Raw genomic sequence first — 18337 nt, 5'->3', positions numbered from 1 at the left:
TGCTTTAGTAGAGATTATAGCAATTCGCACATACATACAAATTACACATACGTATTAAGTATGTGTTTATATGTATTTACATGTAAACACTTGCTGCTTGCGCCACATAGAGCGCCGCAACAACAGCAACAAAACAATGCATAGAGCTTGCTATGAGTTGAAGGGGGAGGAGTGTAGAGGTAAAACTTCCCCCGCACAGAGTTCAATGGTCTTTTGACACAAATGATGTCAAGTTGAGCTTCTTGCCTGCTGCTTTTGCCTGGTGCAGTCGCCACTCGGCTTTCGGCTCATTTGCCCGCCGCTCGCTCGCAGCTCAGTCAGCTGCCGTTCTATGCTTGCAAATCCTTTGTTACTGTGTGTTTGTGTGTTAGTGTCCGCGATGGTTTTACTGTTTGTTTGGGTGCCTTTTAGACTGTTGGCCCAACGTTAGCTCGCTGCTGTTATGCGGCCGGCGTTCTCTCGCGCTCTCGCTATCTCTCCTTCCTCCCTAGCAGAGAACCTACCGCAATCTGTTTAGTCGTCGCTGCATTTCCTTGTTTATGTTTTGTATCCAAATGTAGGGTATTCGGCTAAGTGATGGAGCGTGATTGAGCGAGAGAGAGCAACTAATTCACACAGCAAAGAGCATGTGCAGTACCGTTATATTGTTGACTGACTGTTGCAGCGAGTGCGCTTCTGCTTCTGCTGACGCTGTTAGCGTCGCTGCTGGGGCTGCTGTACCTGCGCATTCGGCGCTGCAGCTTTTGTTATTGTTGTGTCGCTTCATCTTCCGCTTCTTCTTCTCCTATTAATATAGCAAATTTTGTGTTGCCCGAACAGTGGTGCGCAACTTATAGCTCAGAGTTCCGACTTTTGATATTATAATAATTTAACGCTTATCGATATTTGTATTTTTATTTTTATATTTAAATATAATTTATTTTGTAGATTATTATTGACTATCGAAATATGAAATAGTATAATCTTTTCTAGAATACATATATGTATGTACCAATGTATGTATAGAAAATGCAGGGTTCTTTTCCGAATAAGAGTAAACGGGTTCCATTTTGAAAACATCTAATATTTGGTAGCCTTAATTTTCCAAAGCAGAAATAGGTAGATTAAAAGAAATGAATCAACTTTAAATTGATTGGTTTTTATAGACCAATTGCAAAGGGTTTAGCAAACCCTGATGAAACGTCCTTAAAAACACAGCGCAATGTCAAAAAAACTCTCATAAAATTTAAATTTTTAAATAAATAGGCCTAGCTTAGACAAGGCTTACCTTGCTCCACTGTGCTGTGCAAAAACTACGCAGTTTTGTTTCAGCATTCGTCTCGTCCGTGCAGCCGCGCAACTGTACGGCCCAATGGGGAGAGAGTAGCTGCAGCAGTTAGCTGCAGCAGTTAGCTGCGCTGTTGGCGTCGACTTCGACGTTTTCGTTGTCCTGGCTGCATTTATCCTGGCGGCAATTGAACACTTTAATCATTTAGTTCTTGCACTCTCCGGCAGCAAGTTGTGTTTTTTGATTATCGTCGTATCGTCGTCGTTTATAAATTGTTGTATATCGGTATAATACACACATCTAGCATACTCACATAATTACATATATATGTACATACATGCACATACACATATGTATGCATCGTATATTGTGTATATCGGTTCAAATCTACAATTTTGTGCGTGTACTTCAAAACTCATTTAAAACGAACAAAATTCCAATTTTTCTAAAGAATATAAAGCAAAACCTGCGCTAAAATTGTGTGAAAAATAAGTGAAGAATTTTTTTGCGGCGCTCTTTCTAGCACTCAGCCAAATGCAACAAAAGTAAGCAACGGTTAACTAAGAAAAAATGTAATGACCAATTGTTTCTGTGCTTGTAATTGCATATTAGCATGTAAAGTGCCCACACCCATGGTCGATTTTTCGCATTTACATACACACACATACATACATATATATGTGCATGCATGCACACTCACGATAGTAAAAACTTGGCTCAATGGGCGGCCCTGCGTCGCTGAGCGCATTTCTCTACACTTTGCTGCCAAATACCGCCTACACACACACACTTACACTCCCATACACAAATACAGCTGCGTTTCGTGCAGCGCCGGCTGCAGTCGCCGTTTAACCTAAAAAACGCAGTCGACGTTGGCGTCGCCGCTTGCAGCTATACGTGCTCTCTAGCTTATGCTCTTGTGCTCTCTATACATTGCATATCTTAAGGCGCGCTCAGCTGATAGCTGCTGCTGCAGCTGTTGACTGCGCTGCGGCTGCATTCACTCTCTTTCTCTTTATTTTTTTCTTTTTGCCGCACCCAAAAGCAACAGCAACGTTGCCTAGCTTTCCTCTTGCTGTCTTCTGCTCCTTCTTCCTCCTATTGCATGGGACTTCGGCTGATTTTGGCTTTTGCTTTTGCCTGCTGCAAGGTGTGTCACTTTTTTGTTTTGTTCTAACGGTTTCTAGCCACTTTGCATTGCTTGCTCGATGGGCGTAATGGTGAAGGGTGGCAACAAAGGGGTGGTCGTTCGAAAGAAGCTTTCGCTATATCCTGCGCTTTTGTAAGCGTCTATTAAGCGGAAACAATTTTAAACAATTTATGAATGAAAATTGCCGGTTTATGTTACACTAGTTTTGTGGGCGGTGCAGCAGAAAGGGGCGTATTCTTCTGTGAGTAGGTGCAGTTTATTTTTTAGGTGACGTTCATTTCAATGTACTTTGGCCTTAGCAGGGTAATATACAAAGTAGTTGCTGCTTGGTAAATCTAACCTTTATATTGGACTGACATTCTGAGTCCTGTTTAGTTTTTTTTACAGAAGTTTTTAGAAAACGAAAAAATAACTAGGAAGAACTTTAAAATTCCAAGTAATCAAGTTCATTTCTTAGATCGACAATATTTAAAATGTGGGGTGAATATTGACATGTGGAAAATTATTGAATCTTAAATTTACTATTAATATTTTTGTTTAAGGGATAACTATTATTTTAACAACTACCTATGTACATGTGTATGCATAATTAGTACTATACAGTGATAATTCCCTTGGGCGGATAGCCAGCCTCAAGAGGCGTGTGCCCCTTAAAGGAGTGTCCGTTAGTATAGTTTTAACTGTATTTCAAAAAGCGCAGAATTACTGAATCTTGCCTAAACTATCAAAAAATTAGCTCTGTCTTCTATTATAGACTAGAGATTCAACACCATGCCTTAAGCCAAAGGAGGTGATCTTTCCCCTTCTTATATTCTTTACTGTATCTTACAAATCGTATATACTTATGTATATAAACCTAGCTGTCGTGTATATAGAAGTTGGAGCCATTTTTTTTATTTTTTATTTATTATATTTTAAATACTGTTTGCATATTTTTTATTTTTATTATTGGTAATTATTATTATTATGATCATTATTAAAGCTATCATTACTTTCTAGTAAAATTCTCTTCACTTTTGAGCATAAACTCTTTATGCAGAATATCCTGTGTAGCATAACTGTGAAATGCATTATATTTAATTAAAACTAAAAGCTCATTTATTAAAATGCCATAATCAGACAGTACAGAAAGTTGATGCGTATATGATATCAGATATTGGCAGCTGTTTTTAATTTGCAAACACATGTCGTTATATACCATATATTTTAACAGCTGTATTGTTTCTGTTATTTTCAAATGTTAGTTTGAGTGCTTTGCATAATGTGGCATAGCATGCCTCTCTGTTACTTCGCCATTTTACATATAATCCAATTATTGCGCTGTGGTTTCCTCGTACATAGACATGTCATCATCAGCTTTTATAGACATTCGTACATACATGTATGCTTACATAGAGCGCACTCTGATCTATACACAACCACCCGCTAGGTGCAGGCCTTGCTCTTCACACGCGTACATACAATGGAAAATGCAAAGAGCATTGCAAAGTGCTCTCTCACTCCCGCATCACATATACAAAGAACTCTCACACTCACGCTCTCACTCTCTGCCCCCATGGCTATGCGATGTTTCGACTCTTCTTGTTGCCGTTTGTCTTTCACTGCGGCGACGGCATAAAAATACTTTCCATTCCGCTCGCTGAATCAGTTTATTTCTGTTCTGTTGAGTTGCAGGAACGTGTTCTTTTTCTACTTTCCGTTTGATTTTATTTCCTTATTATTATTATTATTATCGTTATTATTATTATTATTACTGTTAAACATTTGTTTCGTGTTCGGTTCGGTTCGGTTTGGCTTTAGTTTAGTTTGGTTTGGTTTTTCGTTTTTCGCCGTTTTGTTAACTTTTTCAAATACCAAACAAAACTAAAACATAATCAAACGCCAATTATTTTGCATAAGTTTTCGCCTAAATCTCTCGGTTTGTTTGTTTTCGATTATTACAAAAGTAGCATAAGCAATCCCCCCAAAAAAAATAAAAATAAAAAAAAGTGTTTCGTAATCGCATCGAAATTCAAAGAGCAACAAGTTTTATTTACATTTCTCAATTTTAAATTTGATTTCAAATTCAAAGGTAATATTTTCAATATTTTTTTTTTGCATTTATGTAATTTCCACTTGTAATTGACGGCATGAATAACGATTTCAATATTTTTATATATTTCCCATTGCCACTTAACCTCAAAAGTGCGTCGCAGCAGCAGCAGCAGCAACAGCAGCAGCGACAAAGTCTTCATCGCATTCGTTTTGTTATTTTAAAAATATTTCGAAAATATAATTCTTGGTACTTCTGCCGGCTCTCAATACATATGCCGTCGTATCAGAGCGATCCCCTGCCCGCCAGTTGTTTGTTTATTTTTAAAATATTAGTTTTTCGCACGATTTGCGTTCTGCCAGCCCGAGAAAATGGAAGAGAAAATAAAAGAAAATATTTGGTCAAAAAAAAACAAACACGGCAAAGGTGAACAAGTTGGCATACAGCATATAGCGGAATAAATACGTAGTAGGTGAAGGCCACAGACATTGAAAAGGCTTAGACAACAATATGGCTTAGATGGATTAGGCGGATTGATTAGGTGTAGACTATTCTATAGTGGAAGCTTAGAAAAAACATCTTATAATTAATTTTTAAGTTGAAGCTTATATTATGCATTTCTAGTAAAATACCAGTTTAACGTTCTCTTTGCTTGTGTATTATTATTATTTTTTAAAATTACATCTTAAACTATTGAAAAAGCTGGGTTGAACTACCTTTATATCTGAAAATTATGATGCAAAAACTTTAACCATTAAAAGGGCTCATTTGAAGGATTTTTGGATTAATATTAATTTTTCGTGAACTGTGTTTTTGTTGTTGCACAGATATTAGTATTAATTAAATTCGTCAACATTATAATTAACTATAATTGAGAATTGTCACAGGAAAGGCACCTTATTTCTCTAATCTTTCCGCTTGTATTATGACCATAAATTATGGCTGCTAATCAACATAGATACTATAGAATTTTGTTCAGTATACCTATAAAAAATTTCCCTCTCATTTCCACGAAACAATGCACCTGCTGTCCAAACTTTTGGATCAATCTTTGTAGATATGTGCACACGAAAGCTAGATATATATTTGTTCGCAGTATGTATTACATTTGGCTTTCATCAGTTGCAAACAATTCGATTTATTGGGTGCTTATTGCTCTTATTCTAAACCCAAAGAGAATAATGCTCAATTGGGCAGCTCAACAGGAAATCAGCTGAGTCAGCAGATATTATTCAGAGTATAATCAAAGATTTATGGGGGCACAGTTGCAAGGCAAGCTGCACCGGAAGAACATAGAATGGAATGAACATTTTCTTGACAGATTTAAAACGAATAATAACAATAGTTAATAGTATTAAAGGGGCATAACTATAGACTATCGAACTTTTAGCCAAGACAGCACAGCCATACACTGGCCTGAGATTTGAATCTCAAACCACGTAGCACAAGTTCCATAAATTCAAATTAATATTTGGGTTAACCTTAGATACATGTGCCAAATAATAGCTATTATTGTTGCTAAATCATCCATTTTGTAATTAATATTTTATATAATTTTTAACCATTTGCTTCTTAAATTCTCTGGGAGATGTGGGTTATTACAAGAGTTTTTTACCTGTTTACCAGAATGCTTGTATTTGTGAAAGATTCAGTTTTTATTATAGAATTTCTGACGACCATTGGAATGCTTTGTAAAATGATGTTTTTTGATTAACAAAGAGACAGGCGATCAGGGTTTTATCTAATCAGTTGTTATTCCTGCGTAATACTTTTTATCCCCTTCTTTGGCCCTTATATCCCTTAAGGCAATCATTATAAATGGAATTGTTAATTAAGTCGTTTTAATTTCGCAATTATATGCCCTTCAATTTATATTACTACTATATTATATAACTTTGATGTTATCGGGTAGGTTTTTAGTTTTCTATTGGTTGTAAATCAGCTTGTTTTTCTTTTTGGCGATTATCCGTTTTTGCCTTTGACCTATTTTAATTGCGAAACTATTTGCAATTCCATTTGCCTGGCCCCGCTTCCAATTAGGCTGTGCGTCATTTTAATTACATCGATTTTTCTGTCAATTTTCGGATCAGTTTCTAGTACCCGCATGCAGCAACAACGACGGCAAATGCAAATAGACCACGTTGACATTTCTAGGTATTCATTAAAAATGTTGAAACATGTTAGCTGTTGCCCATCAGCTTGGCCATCGGCCTGGCCACGCCCACGACTATTTTGGACTGCATGCCATTTAAATTAAATTAAAATAATTGATTTCACTTGCATTTTCTTTGTTGCAGTTAACTTTCGGACAAACATATATAACGTATACGCAGTGTGCACTCAGTTGAGGGCACTTATAACTAGGCTATAGTAAACGGTTCAGCTTAAATCAATTTCTATTTTCCACTTCCGTTTGCTCGTCTCGTGCGACGTGCTAGGTAAGTGCTGAAACTGAATAAAAATTGGTCTATATAGAAAATATAGTATAATTTTACTTAATCGTTATATTTTTCTTCCTTTTCATTGCAGATTTTGAAACGCGTTACAGCAGTATTATCTAAAAGAGAACTCTGTTTAACTATCCAAATAGTGTACAGTTCAAGTTTATTTTCATTTAAACAGAAAAGAAGCAGTAAAGTTTTTGCACTTTATTTTCCCAACTAAACTATACTTATTCCAGTTAGGAGCCATTTTTTAACTTAGCTTTCACTGGGTTTCTTTAAAAATGGTTTTTAGAAAATGTGAACTGAAGTTGAGCAGACATTTAGTTTGTTCTTTTTTGGAATTAAGTTAGATACAAGTTGATTGAGCAAATCAAAAATGTTAAACAAGCTCTTTTTACTGAAAAGTTTCCATTTCTAAACTTTAAGAAAGGTCAATGAAAGAATTATAATATCCTCTTCAAGGAAACCGTTTTTTTTCTTTACTTACAATCGGGAACTTTATTTAAAATAGATCAGAAAATTGAGTTTGAATTTTATTTAAGAAAATTGTCTAATATTAGTTAAAAGTTGAAAGTGTATATAGAATGTATATTCTGCAATCATATAAGAATTTTCTCAGCTTGCTCTTTTGTCGACCTCATTAATTGAATAGGTTCAGTAAAGTTTAGTTGGGTCAAGGCTTATAACTTTTATTTCCTTAAACTCTTCGCCTTTGCTTTTGCACCACAGTTAAGCCAAAAGTTTCCACACTAAAGCTCACATTTGTCCTGTACCAACAGCAGCAGCAGCGAAATGGTTGAGGGTCAGATAGCGGTTCAACAGCAGCAGCAATCGGGCACTGGCTCGTCCAGTAGTGGCACAGGTGGCAACGCGGCTGGAGCCGGTGGCGCCACCGCAGGCAACGTGGCCAACAGTCAGGCCCAGCAGAATGGCGGCTCGGGCTCCACTGTGGCCGCAGTAACTGCGGCTTCTGCCCCAGCAGCAACGGCCAATAATGCAGCAGCCAACAACAATAATAACAACAACAACACTGTAGCAACAAACAACAATAATAACAACAATAACAACAACAACGAACCGGATCCCAAAACAAATTTGATAGTGAATTATTTGCCGCAAACAATGTCGCAGGACGAAATACGTTCGTTGTTCGTGAGCTTCGGTGAGGTGGAGAGCTGCAAGTTGATACGCGATAAGGTGACAGGTGCGTAAAATTAACCAACTATTTCGAACTGACTAATTCGTTAATCTTTGATGTCGTTCGGCTAGGTCAAAGTCTGGGCTATGGCTTCGTGAACTATGTCAAGCAAGAGGATGCGGAGAAGGCCATCAATGCACTCAACGGTCTACGTCTGCAAAACAAAACCATAAAGGTGCGCTTAATAAAACTAAGGGGTATTCACGCTAGCAGATGTCTGGCCTAAACACCCTTTTATCAATCAACATTATCCATTAAACGCATCGAAGTCCAAATTTGTTTATATTAATCATATAAAATGATGAAACTTTTTATAGAGTTGAAATCCCTAGCCAGCCATCTGTCTATCGTAAATACCCTAATTAGTTTCCATATAATATATATACATATATGTGCATACATATTTAATGTTATTGCCAATTTAGGTCTCCATTGCGCGTCCCAGCTCGGAGAGCATTAAGGGTGCCAATTTATATGTATCGGGTCTTCCAAAGAATATGACACAGTCCGACTTGGAATCATTGTTTAGTCCATACGGCAAGATCATAACTTCGCGCATACTTTGTGATAATATCACTGGTAAGTTTAAACAAAGTATATTTAATTCAAGTATAATTAAGGCATGTCCTAGGCATGTCTCAGCTATATAAGCGATATATATATATATATAAGTTATTGTATATGCAGAATAAGCCAGCATATTTCCGAATTGTTTATCTTGCCATCTCATGAGAGATTGTGTTCCTCCTTATAATTTGTGGGACTTTGCAGCCCCAATTATTTTAATTATATCTAACACAATAATATATGTATTATCTTAATATATATATTATCTTAACTAATAGAGTTAAGTGTCATTATGCTGGCTTGGCATTATTTCTGCCCTTAGAGCGCACAGTTTGTTTTGAGATTTTGCTGGCGCTACACTTTTATAAGTTGACATTTCTTTAATAATGCAAAAAAATTTGTTTACAATTTTATTTTTTCATGAACACAAAAATAATTGAAACAAACTAAACACACACAACTATCAGATGAACATGCGGCGGGTAGGTTTTTAATTTTTGTTTAGCTGTTTAAATCGCAATTCATCAATTTCTCATTTGTACATTGCTTGGCATTAATTCGGTTGCTTCTCTTGAGTTCATTTAGTGCTTATTGCCTGTTTTGTGGGCGTGTGTTGATTTTATTTACTTAAACTTGTTTAGTTTTTATCCTGTACTTGGTGTAATCAAATAAAGAGGAGACAAGATTAGGTAAAGTCCGTGATTCTAGGTGGAAATAGTTAAAGCCCAGGAAACATTTTAATCTTGGATAACGATTTTTCCGTAAAATAAGCTGTTTATGAAGAAAATTGCAAATTATTTAATGAATAATTTGTATTGTTATCAAAAGAAGATTAGCAATAATAATATATAAAATAAATTTAATTTGGAATGAACACACTTCTTCAAAAATTTCTAATTTTTCATTTCATTTTGTATTCTTGATTATCTCTGCTAAATTTAAATTTATTTACGTTCATACAATCGATACAGCTTAAGTATATCCGCAGTTCAGGTTTATTTAGAAGGTTTACAATATAGGACCCAATAAAAGCATCTGATTCTGATGCGCTTCTCGGGTTTGGCTTACATTTTTCTTAATAATCGTACATTGTGACTCAAGAAGTTTCATGCTGATGCAGCAATTGTTGGGACTTCAACTGGGTGGGGGGTATCTTCAAGTTAAGCATGTTTGACTAGTAAATGTTTATTTAATATAATGTTTTTCATTTTAATTATGTTATTTGTACCTTATACGCAAAAGCATATTTTTGATTTAGCATTTATGTTTATAATTTGTTACTAATGCATTTTATTTTTTTTTATTTTTCCAACAATACACAAAACTACACAAAACACCAACAACAAATTCAAATAATACCGAAAAGAAGCGCACGCTGACCACCCCGACAGTATGTATAAGTCACATTTAACTTGTATTTATAATTTATTGTTTTTTTTTTTGGCTTCAATATTGCGGCGCCTTGTAAGCCAATGATCAAACCGCTGCAAATTCATACGCATTGTGTTCGCTAGCTGTGAAAACTGGATTTAAGTATAAACGATATTTAACAAGTATTCTTTTTTTTGCTTATTCTTTCGCCTAGGTCTCTCCAAGGGCGTCGGCTTCATACGCTTCGATCAGCGCTTTGAGGCAGATCGCGCCATCAAGGAGCTAAACGGCACCACACCGAAGAATTCCACCGAACCGATAACCGTTAAGTTTGCCAACAATCCGAGCAGCAACAAGAACAGCATGCAGCCCCTGGCCGCCTACATAGCGCCACAAAATACGCGCGGCGGACGCACCTTTCCAGCAAACGCAGCCGCCGGCGCCGCAGCAGCAGCAGCCGCTGCCGCCATCCATCCCAACGCGGGCCGTTACAGGTCAGCAAAGCAAGTAAAGATGCAGTTTGATATGACCTCAAGTAGTGTAAGAAAATGAACAGGGCAGAGAGAGAGACGAAACAACCCTCTACTTATTAGCTTTATGGATTAACATGGCTTATATTAGGCATAAAAAGGGAAGAGTTTAGAATCCGTAGATTGCTAATGGTACGAAGTGAGATGCAGCAAGTAAGAAAATTTCAACTTTATCTGGAAATATTTTACCAAAAATATTGTACAATAATAGAATACAAGTTACTCAATAGAATTAGTTGAAGCAAAGAAAGATACCTAGGTAATTATAAAATATAAAGGCATCAATAGATTTTACCAATTTGGTCGAATTCAGTATGAATATGGCTTACAGCTCGAAAAGCTACATAGGCAATTAGTAGATTATAATAGATATTTATATAAAATATTGATACATCTTGGTTGAAGTGAGAAGCAACAACTGTCACAATACCCTGCAGCCAAATTGCTTCTCGTTTCAATTATTCAAAGGGTTGCAGAGGAAGCAGATTAATGGCACTTGTGGGCATTGCTCTTTGATCACTTCTCGCTTCGCTTTGCTGCAGTTTTTAAGACTCGTTTACTTATCTATTTTTTGTCTCTTTCTATCCTAGCTCTGTGATCTCACGCTATTCGCCGCTCACCAGTGATTTAATTACCAATGGCATGATTCAAGGAAATACCATAACTAGCTCTGGTTGGTGCATTTTCGTCTATAATCTGGCGCCCGAAACCGAGGAGAATGTGCTCTGGCAGCTCTTCGGGCCGTTTGGTGCTGTGCAATCCGTCAAGGTGCGTTTCAGCTGACAAGTCGTTAATATAGGCTTTCAATTATATATATGCTGTTGTTCTTTTCAATCGACAGGTCATACGCGATTTGCAGAGCAACAAGTGCAAGGGATTTGGCTTTGTTACCATGACCAACTACGAGGAGGCTGTGCTGGCCATACAGTCGCTCAATGGCTACACGCTGGGCAATCGGGTACTTCAGGTCAGCTTCAAGACCAACAAAAATAAGCAAACGTAATTATTAACCAAGTTGGCTGCTGTTGTCAATGCCAATGCGGCGGCAGCGGCGCTGGCTGCCAATAGTTTGGTGCTCAATCACAACAACAACAAGCATCACAACAACAACAGCAACATCTGTAGCATCAGAAACAATAATGCTGCCCATCAATTTGGCAAACATGCTTATCACAACAGCAACAACAACAACAGACAACACAACAACAGCAACCAAACTAACAAACAAAAACAGCAGACAACTTCAGGTAGCAGCAGCAGCAACAACAACAACAACAATCACTCGCTGCCACTTTTGGCAGGAGCAACAAAAGCAAATGCAACTGCAACAGCAGCAACAACAGCCACTGCGAACAATCGTCTAAGCAAACCACCAACAAGCAGCAACAATACCATAACAACATTTATAAGCAACGGCAGCAGCAGCAGCAACAACAACAACAACAACAACAGCAACAACAACAGCAGCAGCAGCAACAACAACAACACCTCGTCCAATGCCACGTCGCATGGCGATGCCGGCGCCTGCTCAACCAGCTCTGGCAGCATATTGAAAACTTCCACGAAATTCATATACAATAAGCCACAAAATCATTTCGAGCTGCTGCAACAGCAGCTGCAGCTGCAGCAGGAATTTGCCCAGTTCCTCACAAATGTGGCCAACAGTGCAGCTGGGAGCGGTGCCCCTGCCACGTCCAATCACAACAGCAGCACTGGCAATGCAGCCAGCGGCTCCAATGCGGCTCGCAGTGCTGCTGGCAACGCGGCATTGTTGGGCAACTCAACAGCAACAGTAGCTGGCAACAAGAACAACAATAACAACAACAACAACAACAGCAATAACAACTATCAATCCTCATTTATGCCATCCTGGTCAAATTGGTTCTTCTAATTGATACTGATTAGCAGCGACTGGTAAATCCCTTTTTATATATTTTCTCTATTCAACTGTTTTTTGTCTATATATAGGCACATATATATATATATATATTTTGTTTTATTTTTGTTTCATAATTTATCAGTTTTACTTTTTGCAAAAGTTTTTTAAATTTTTGAGTTAAAGTTTTTTAAAAAATACTGCATATACCCACTACCTATTCAAGTTAGGTAAATTAGGGTATGATGCAATTATTTCGGGTTTTTTTTTGTGGAAAAGTTTATAAACACAGACATTTTTGAAATTTTGTTGCTACAAATTTGAAATTTATATTTGTTTAATATTGTTTTTTTTTATTTTTGTTCGCTAAGTTCGTTAAATTCAGTTTATCTACCGATAAACAGGCAAAGCTCAGCCATTATATTTTTTACGAATACCCTCACTAAACACACACGTCTTTTGTATCCGTGTTTAATTTGCACTAACATCAAAGTCTAGTCGCCTTTAGTAAAAAGGGCTAATGCAACCAACAACTTATGGTTAAGTTTTTGTTTGAAGAAAGCAACATACTCTAGAAATAGTTTAATAAATTTGGCGGAATGAAAACTGAAAGGCCAAAACCACCAAAAACATGACAAACAGAAGAATATTTAAGTCTATTGATAAATGTATAAATACAAAGAAGAAAAAAAAAAACAGAACTGAAATACGTTAAAAGAATAAAACGGAAACGTTTGGCATATGGTCGGAACCATTTAAAGAGAATGGCCCCAAGTTCGACATATGTTCGCGATTTGTTTATATAGATATATATACATATACATATACGAGTAAATGTGTAACTCTTGCTTAAAATAAAGATCGTATTGCATTATTATATACTTAAAGACACTTTTTATTAAAATATTTAATTATTAAATTCACAACCTTCATCTAATCATGTGTCATGTGTTAAAACTTATCCAATTCCCAACTATGTTAAACTATTTATGAATCTATCCTGACGAGAGGAGTAACGAAATCGAATGTGCAACAAAAAATTACAAAATCTATAAACAAACCAAGAGCTAAATATACAGAGAATTTTTCGAATACAACGAATAAATGTTTAAGAAAAATTTAATGCTATAAAGCCCATATAAACTAAATTGAATTTTAATAACAAAAACAAAAAGAGGCTATAACAATAACATAATAAATAAATCACAACTAACAAACAATTTTAAAAGAAATAACTTAAACGAAAACCAGCTAAAAAATGTGTATGCACGCCATTCGAAAAATTTGAGAAATCAGAGAAAATCTCTAACAAATTCCCTCCCTAAAAAAACAAAAGCTAAAAACGTAACTCAAAAAGTACGTAGTTAGCAAAAACAAATTGACAAAACGCGTTTCAGCAAAACGAATTTGTTTAAACCAAAAAACGAAACAGCAATAATAAAGGAACAAACAATTAAAGCAAAACAAATTGCCAAATTAAATATAAAAGAAAAACGAAAAATTTGTATGCAGAAGAAAAATTCTTAAGAAAGAAAAACGAGTGAAAAAGATTTACCTTAAAAGTGATTAAAAAGAACTGTTGAGAAGGAATTATCGGAACCTTTCGACAAATGATATATGCATTTAAAAAGCCAGGCGAGAGATAACCGCAGATATGGGAAAATGTATGATCAGAGTTCTATAACATGAAAACATGGTGCTTGAGAGATTTCCTTGCAAAGCTAGTTAAATGTACTAGTCCTTAAAAACAAAAAAGAAAAGAGAAATACGAATAGATCTTGTTATGATATTCTATTGAAAGATTCTATTATTATTTTACCTTTACCTTGAGGTTTTAACCAACTTAACGCATTCATAATGCCGCCGGAGTCAGGAAACTGTTTTAATCATAGTCATATTAGTTTATCTATTCGTTTTCTAACCCCTAATTCCTGCGTGTACGTCATCCCTAAATAATTCGCAATGTTGAAACACATTAAACTATGCTATATATTAACTCTATATAAAATCTATAACTATTTATAAAAACCAAAAAAAGAAAACCAACAACAAAAAAGTATATTATATATGATTAACAATATATTGATGTTGTGTATTGCAAATTTTAAATGTTTATACATATACATACATACCAGAAAAATGATTATAAATATATATTAACTCATGGCATAAATCACAAAACACTTTCATGTATACGTCAAGTAAATTTATTGCAACTATTTAAAAAGTAATTAACAAAACAAAACCAAAAATGATAATGATATGTATGTATATTTACGATTACGATTACGATTATTAAGTATGTATGTGTGTGTAGTTAATAGGCCCCAGCCTCCTAATATTTGTAGAGCTAAATGGCTTATTTTCACAAATACAGAACTCATTCAGAGACACCAAGTGAAGAGAATCATATAAATTCATTCGAATTATTTCAGTCATTCGAATCACTTGAGGCACTCGAATACCCACATTCATGCGCAAACGCTTGACTGAAATTTAAAAAACCAAAAAAAAAAAAAAAAATAATAATAAAAATACCAAAAAAAAATAAACTCGTTGCTTTAATGCAATGTATAAGAACAAAACCTTCCAAAAGTAAGAACAAAAAATGAATTGAATTTGAAGCAGGTTCAAGAAAAACTATAAGAAGAAAACACCAAGAAACCCGATTTTTATAATCAGGCACACACATTTTTGTGCATGTGCGATCTGAATTGGAAAAGGGGAATGCAGAATGCGTAATGCAATTAAGTAATGATAACAAAAAAAAAAAAAAAACGGCAACAAATAGAAGAACAACAAAAAGCAATCGATTATATACATTTTTTAAGATGAAAATGTTTTATAAATATAATATATGAAGAAAAAACCTAAGAATAAACAACAAAAAAAACCAAGAAAGTATTTTAAAAATTTAAACATATACATGAATACTATATATACAATATATTATATTATATATACATATTATATACTTAACGGTATTGGTAACGAACAAAAACACCGCACAATAATATACAAAGAAAAATGAATGAATAATACGTAATGACAAGCCGCAAAGGATCTGATAACAGAAAGTTAAACTAATGCAAACAAGACTAAAGCAAAAGAACGAAAGCAAAGAGAAAATAACTAAATAACGAGCAACTTTATAATTTTTACATGAAAAACGCAATAATGTTAACATTGAAAGATTGAAGACGATGAACAGAAACAGAAAAAGGAAAAAGAAACAGAAAACAAAGCGCATATCTTGAAAAAAAAAAACGAATAAAAAACGAAAAGAGCATAATGATGAAATCTATAATATAGATACGAAAAGTTACCACAAATTTTAACTAAAATGAGAAACGTTTAAAAATGGTACACTTTTATACTTTTACACCAAAATATAAGGATAGTGCATACACATATACCTACGTATAATGTCAAAGATCTGGCGATCAAATTGTCGTCACGTTTTGTTCGTCGTTTCGAGGCACATTCGCGTTTGAAACCAAAAAGGTTGTGCAATGCCTGCAGGCGTAACCGGAACCGGAATCGCATTCGCGACTGGTTCCGGCACCTGCAGTGCTCTCTTTAAATGTCTCTCTCATACATACATACATACATACATACATACATATACACACATAAATACAAACAAAACAGAATACACCGCTCTCTCTCACTCCTAAACTCACCACTTACCTACTTAAACGAGAGTTGAATAGTCAAATGTCTGTGTCTGTGGGGAAAAGAAACCAACCTATTCAAGAATTGATCTAAGTATTTAAATGATGTGCTATACATTTATGAAATAAGCTTCTAGGCGTAGTTTAACTAACTGAACTGACACGAGTATTTACATTTTCTGTAAATTTCAACTAGAGTCGTTCTTACGTTGAATACCCCTAAGATTTGCTAATATTTAATGCAAAACATTGATTTAAATGTGCTGTTCAATGTCAGTCGTTCAATGTCGAAAAGGTTTTACCATGAGTACCCCTAATGTTGAATGATTGAATAGATTGAGTAAACCTAATGTTGAACAATTCTTATCATGATGACCCCTAATATCGAAGTCAAATGTAATCTAAGTGTGAGTACCAACAGGATTTTTCTTGTTTTAATTTTTAGATTTTTCCTTCGATTTTGCTCAAGAATTCTAGGTATAAAAAAATGTAGCACTAAACAGATTTACATCCCAATCAGACACACCTGCTATTATAAACCTATTTCAAAAGTTAATTCAATACTTTCAATGTGTTTTATTTCGATTGTGACCCTCTTTTATGACCGAGTCTCCGCATTACCTGCTCTTTTAAACCTACACAAAACTTTGGTAAAAAAAATTTGCAAAAAAAAAATCAAACAAAAAACTAACAATAAAAAAATATCTATCTAATGAAAATTTCGTAGTGCATGTCATCAGTAAAGTAAATATTGAAAGCTCTCTCTCTCTATATGTTTGCATTAAATGTTAAAGCAAAAGGAAAACTAACAAAAAATATATATTAAATTAATTATGTATAAACCAAACTTAGTCGAAAACAACTTAGTCAAAGGTACTAATTTTAAGCACTCTCGTTAAATGCAAAGCAAGCAGCATAAGCATTCACTTGAAACGAACGAAGAAAAGAGAATTAAAACAATTCAGAAGAAAAACGAAAATAATGAAGAAAAGAATAAGTGAAACACAGAAAACTTGCATTAGTTCTTTCAAGCTCAAGCTCAACATATGCATAATTTAATGTGAAACGTATTTAATTCAGCATAAGATATGAAAAAAATGAAGAATAATTCAAATAATTTCTATTATCGTCTATGGTTTAGCTTACGTATAGTACTTGAAGTCAACGTACTAATTATGCCAGATATATATATAAACATATATATATATATATATATATATGTATTTAAACTATGCAGTTTTTTTCTCGTCGTTATAAACATAGTCAAAATATTGGTGGGCCGTATCGTATTGTAGTAGCAAATATTTAACTTAATCATGTCAGATAATAGAAACAACAATTATTCCAATTTAATTACAAAGTGCATATTTATCTATTGAATTACTGTCGAATTCTCTCATCTGGGCCGTGGCTACAATGCCACGCCCAACCGTACACTGACACACTCACACACCTTAAACAATTTTCTTCGAATTTTCATTCAATTAACTTACGAAATCGAAAGAAAGAAAAAAAGAAACCACACAAATATGAAAACAAAAACGAAACAAATTTATATAGCATGTTTATGGTATACTCTGTGCAAGATTTATTAAAAATCAATTAAACTTCATTATGAATTAATCTGAGAATTTACAACAGCAAAAACACACACGAACACACACAAACTGAAGGAAACAACAATTTATTCAATAAAGCTATGATGTGTTTAAAAACATTTTCGGAAAATTATTTAATCATGGAACCAGTTCGAGCAGCTGATTGTAATCGAACAAAGGAATTTTGGTAAGTTGTAAATCTAATATACAAGTAGATTTTGTCTTCAAATTGACTTAAGAAGCATAAATTAAATTTCGGTATTCTCCGAGCTTTTAGCCTGGCAATTATTCCTTTGGCTTTGTATAATTTTTATTTTCCAAGTAGAAGTTTTCCTACGAAAGCAAATTAATATTTGTTTTAATTTGCATTTTTATATTTCTTTTTTTAAATTTAATTGTTCCAAAATTTAACCAAAAGTGGGTATTTTGGAAAAATATTACATTATCGATAAATCAAAAGTTTTTGTAAGCCCGCCTAATGAGTCTGTGGAACATGGTCTACTATTGACTGCTAAGTATACAGACATTAACCGGGGGACAAATCTGCCTGTTAAATAAAGTGTTACATGTTGTGTGCTTTTTGACGTCGTGTCGGTATTACATAGTAAAACGGGGATCGAGGAATTCAAA

The 18337-nt window shown here is 34.7% G+C and overlaps 2 protein-coding genes across 2 annotated transcripts in view; one reads left to right on the top strand and one right to left on the bottom strand.

Moving 5' to 3' along the window:
* Positions 1–18337, bottom strand: part of LOC135439312 (uncharacterized) — a 118295-nt gene that overhangs the window by 96991 nt on the left and 2967 nt on the right. The window lies entirely within an intron of this gene.
* Rbp9 (RNA-binding protein 9) lies at positions 1664–13322 on the top strand. The gene is given in 9 exon segments (XM_064698021.1): positions 1664–1812; positions 6747–6887; positions 6979–7081; positions 7673–8097; positions 8163–8266; positions 8517–8670; positions 10244–10523; positions 11150–11327; positions 11401–13322. Coding segments are annotated over 6 exon segments (2178 nt in total). The 5' UTR covers positions 1664–1812; positions 6747–6887; positions 6979–7081; positions 7673–7685; the 3' UTR covers positions 12451–13322.

Source organism: Drosophila montana, unplaced genomic scaffold (assembly GCF_035044405.1).
Source record: "Drosophila montana isolate Dmon_TW-CO22-7 unplaced genomic scaffold, ASM3504440v1 contig_402_1, whole genome shotgun sequence".
NCBI classification, from domain to species: domain Eukaryota; kingdom Metazoa; phylum Arthropoda; class Insecta; order Diptera; family Drosophilidae; genus Drosophila; species Drosophila montana.
This window is presented reverse-complemented; position numbering and strand designations above follow the sequence as displayed.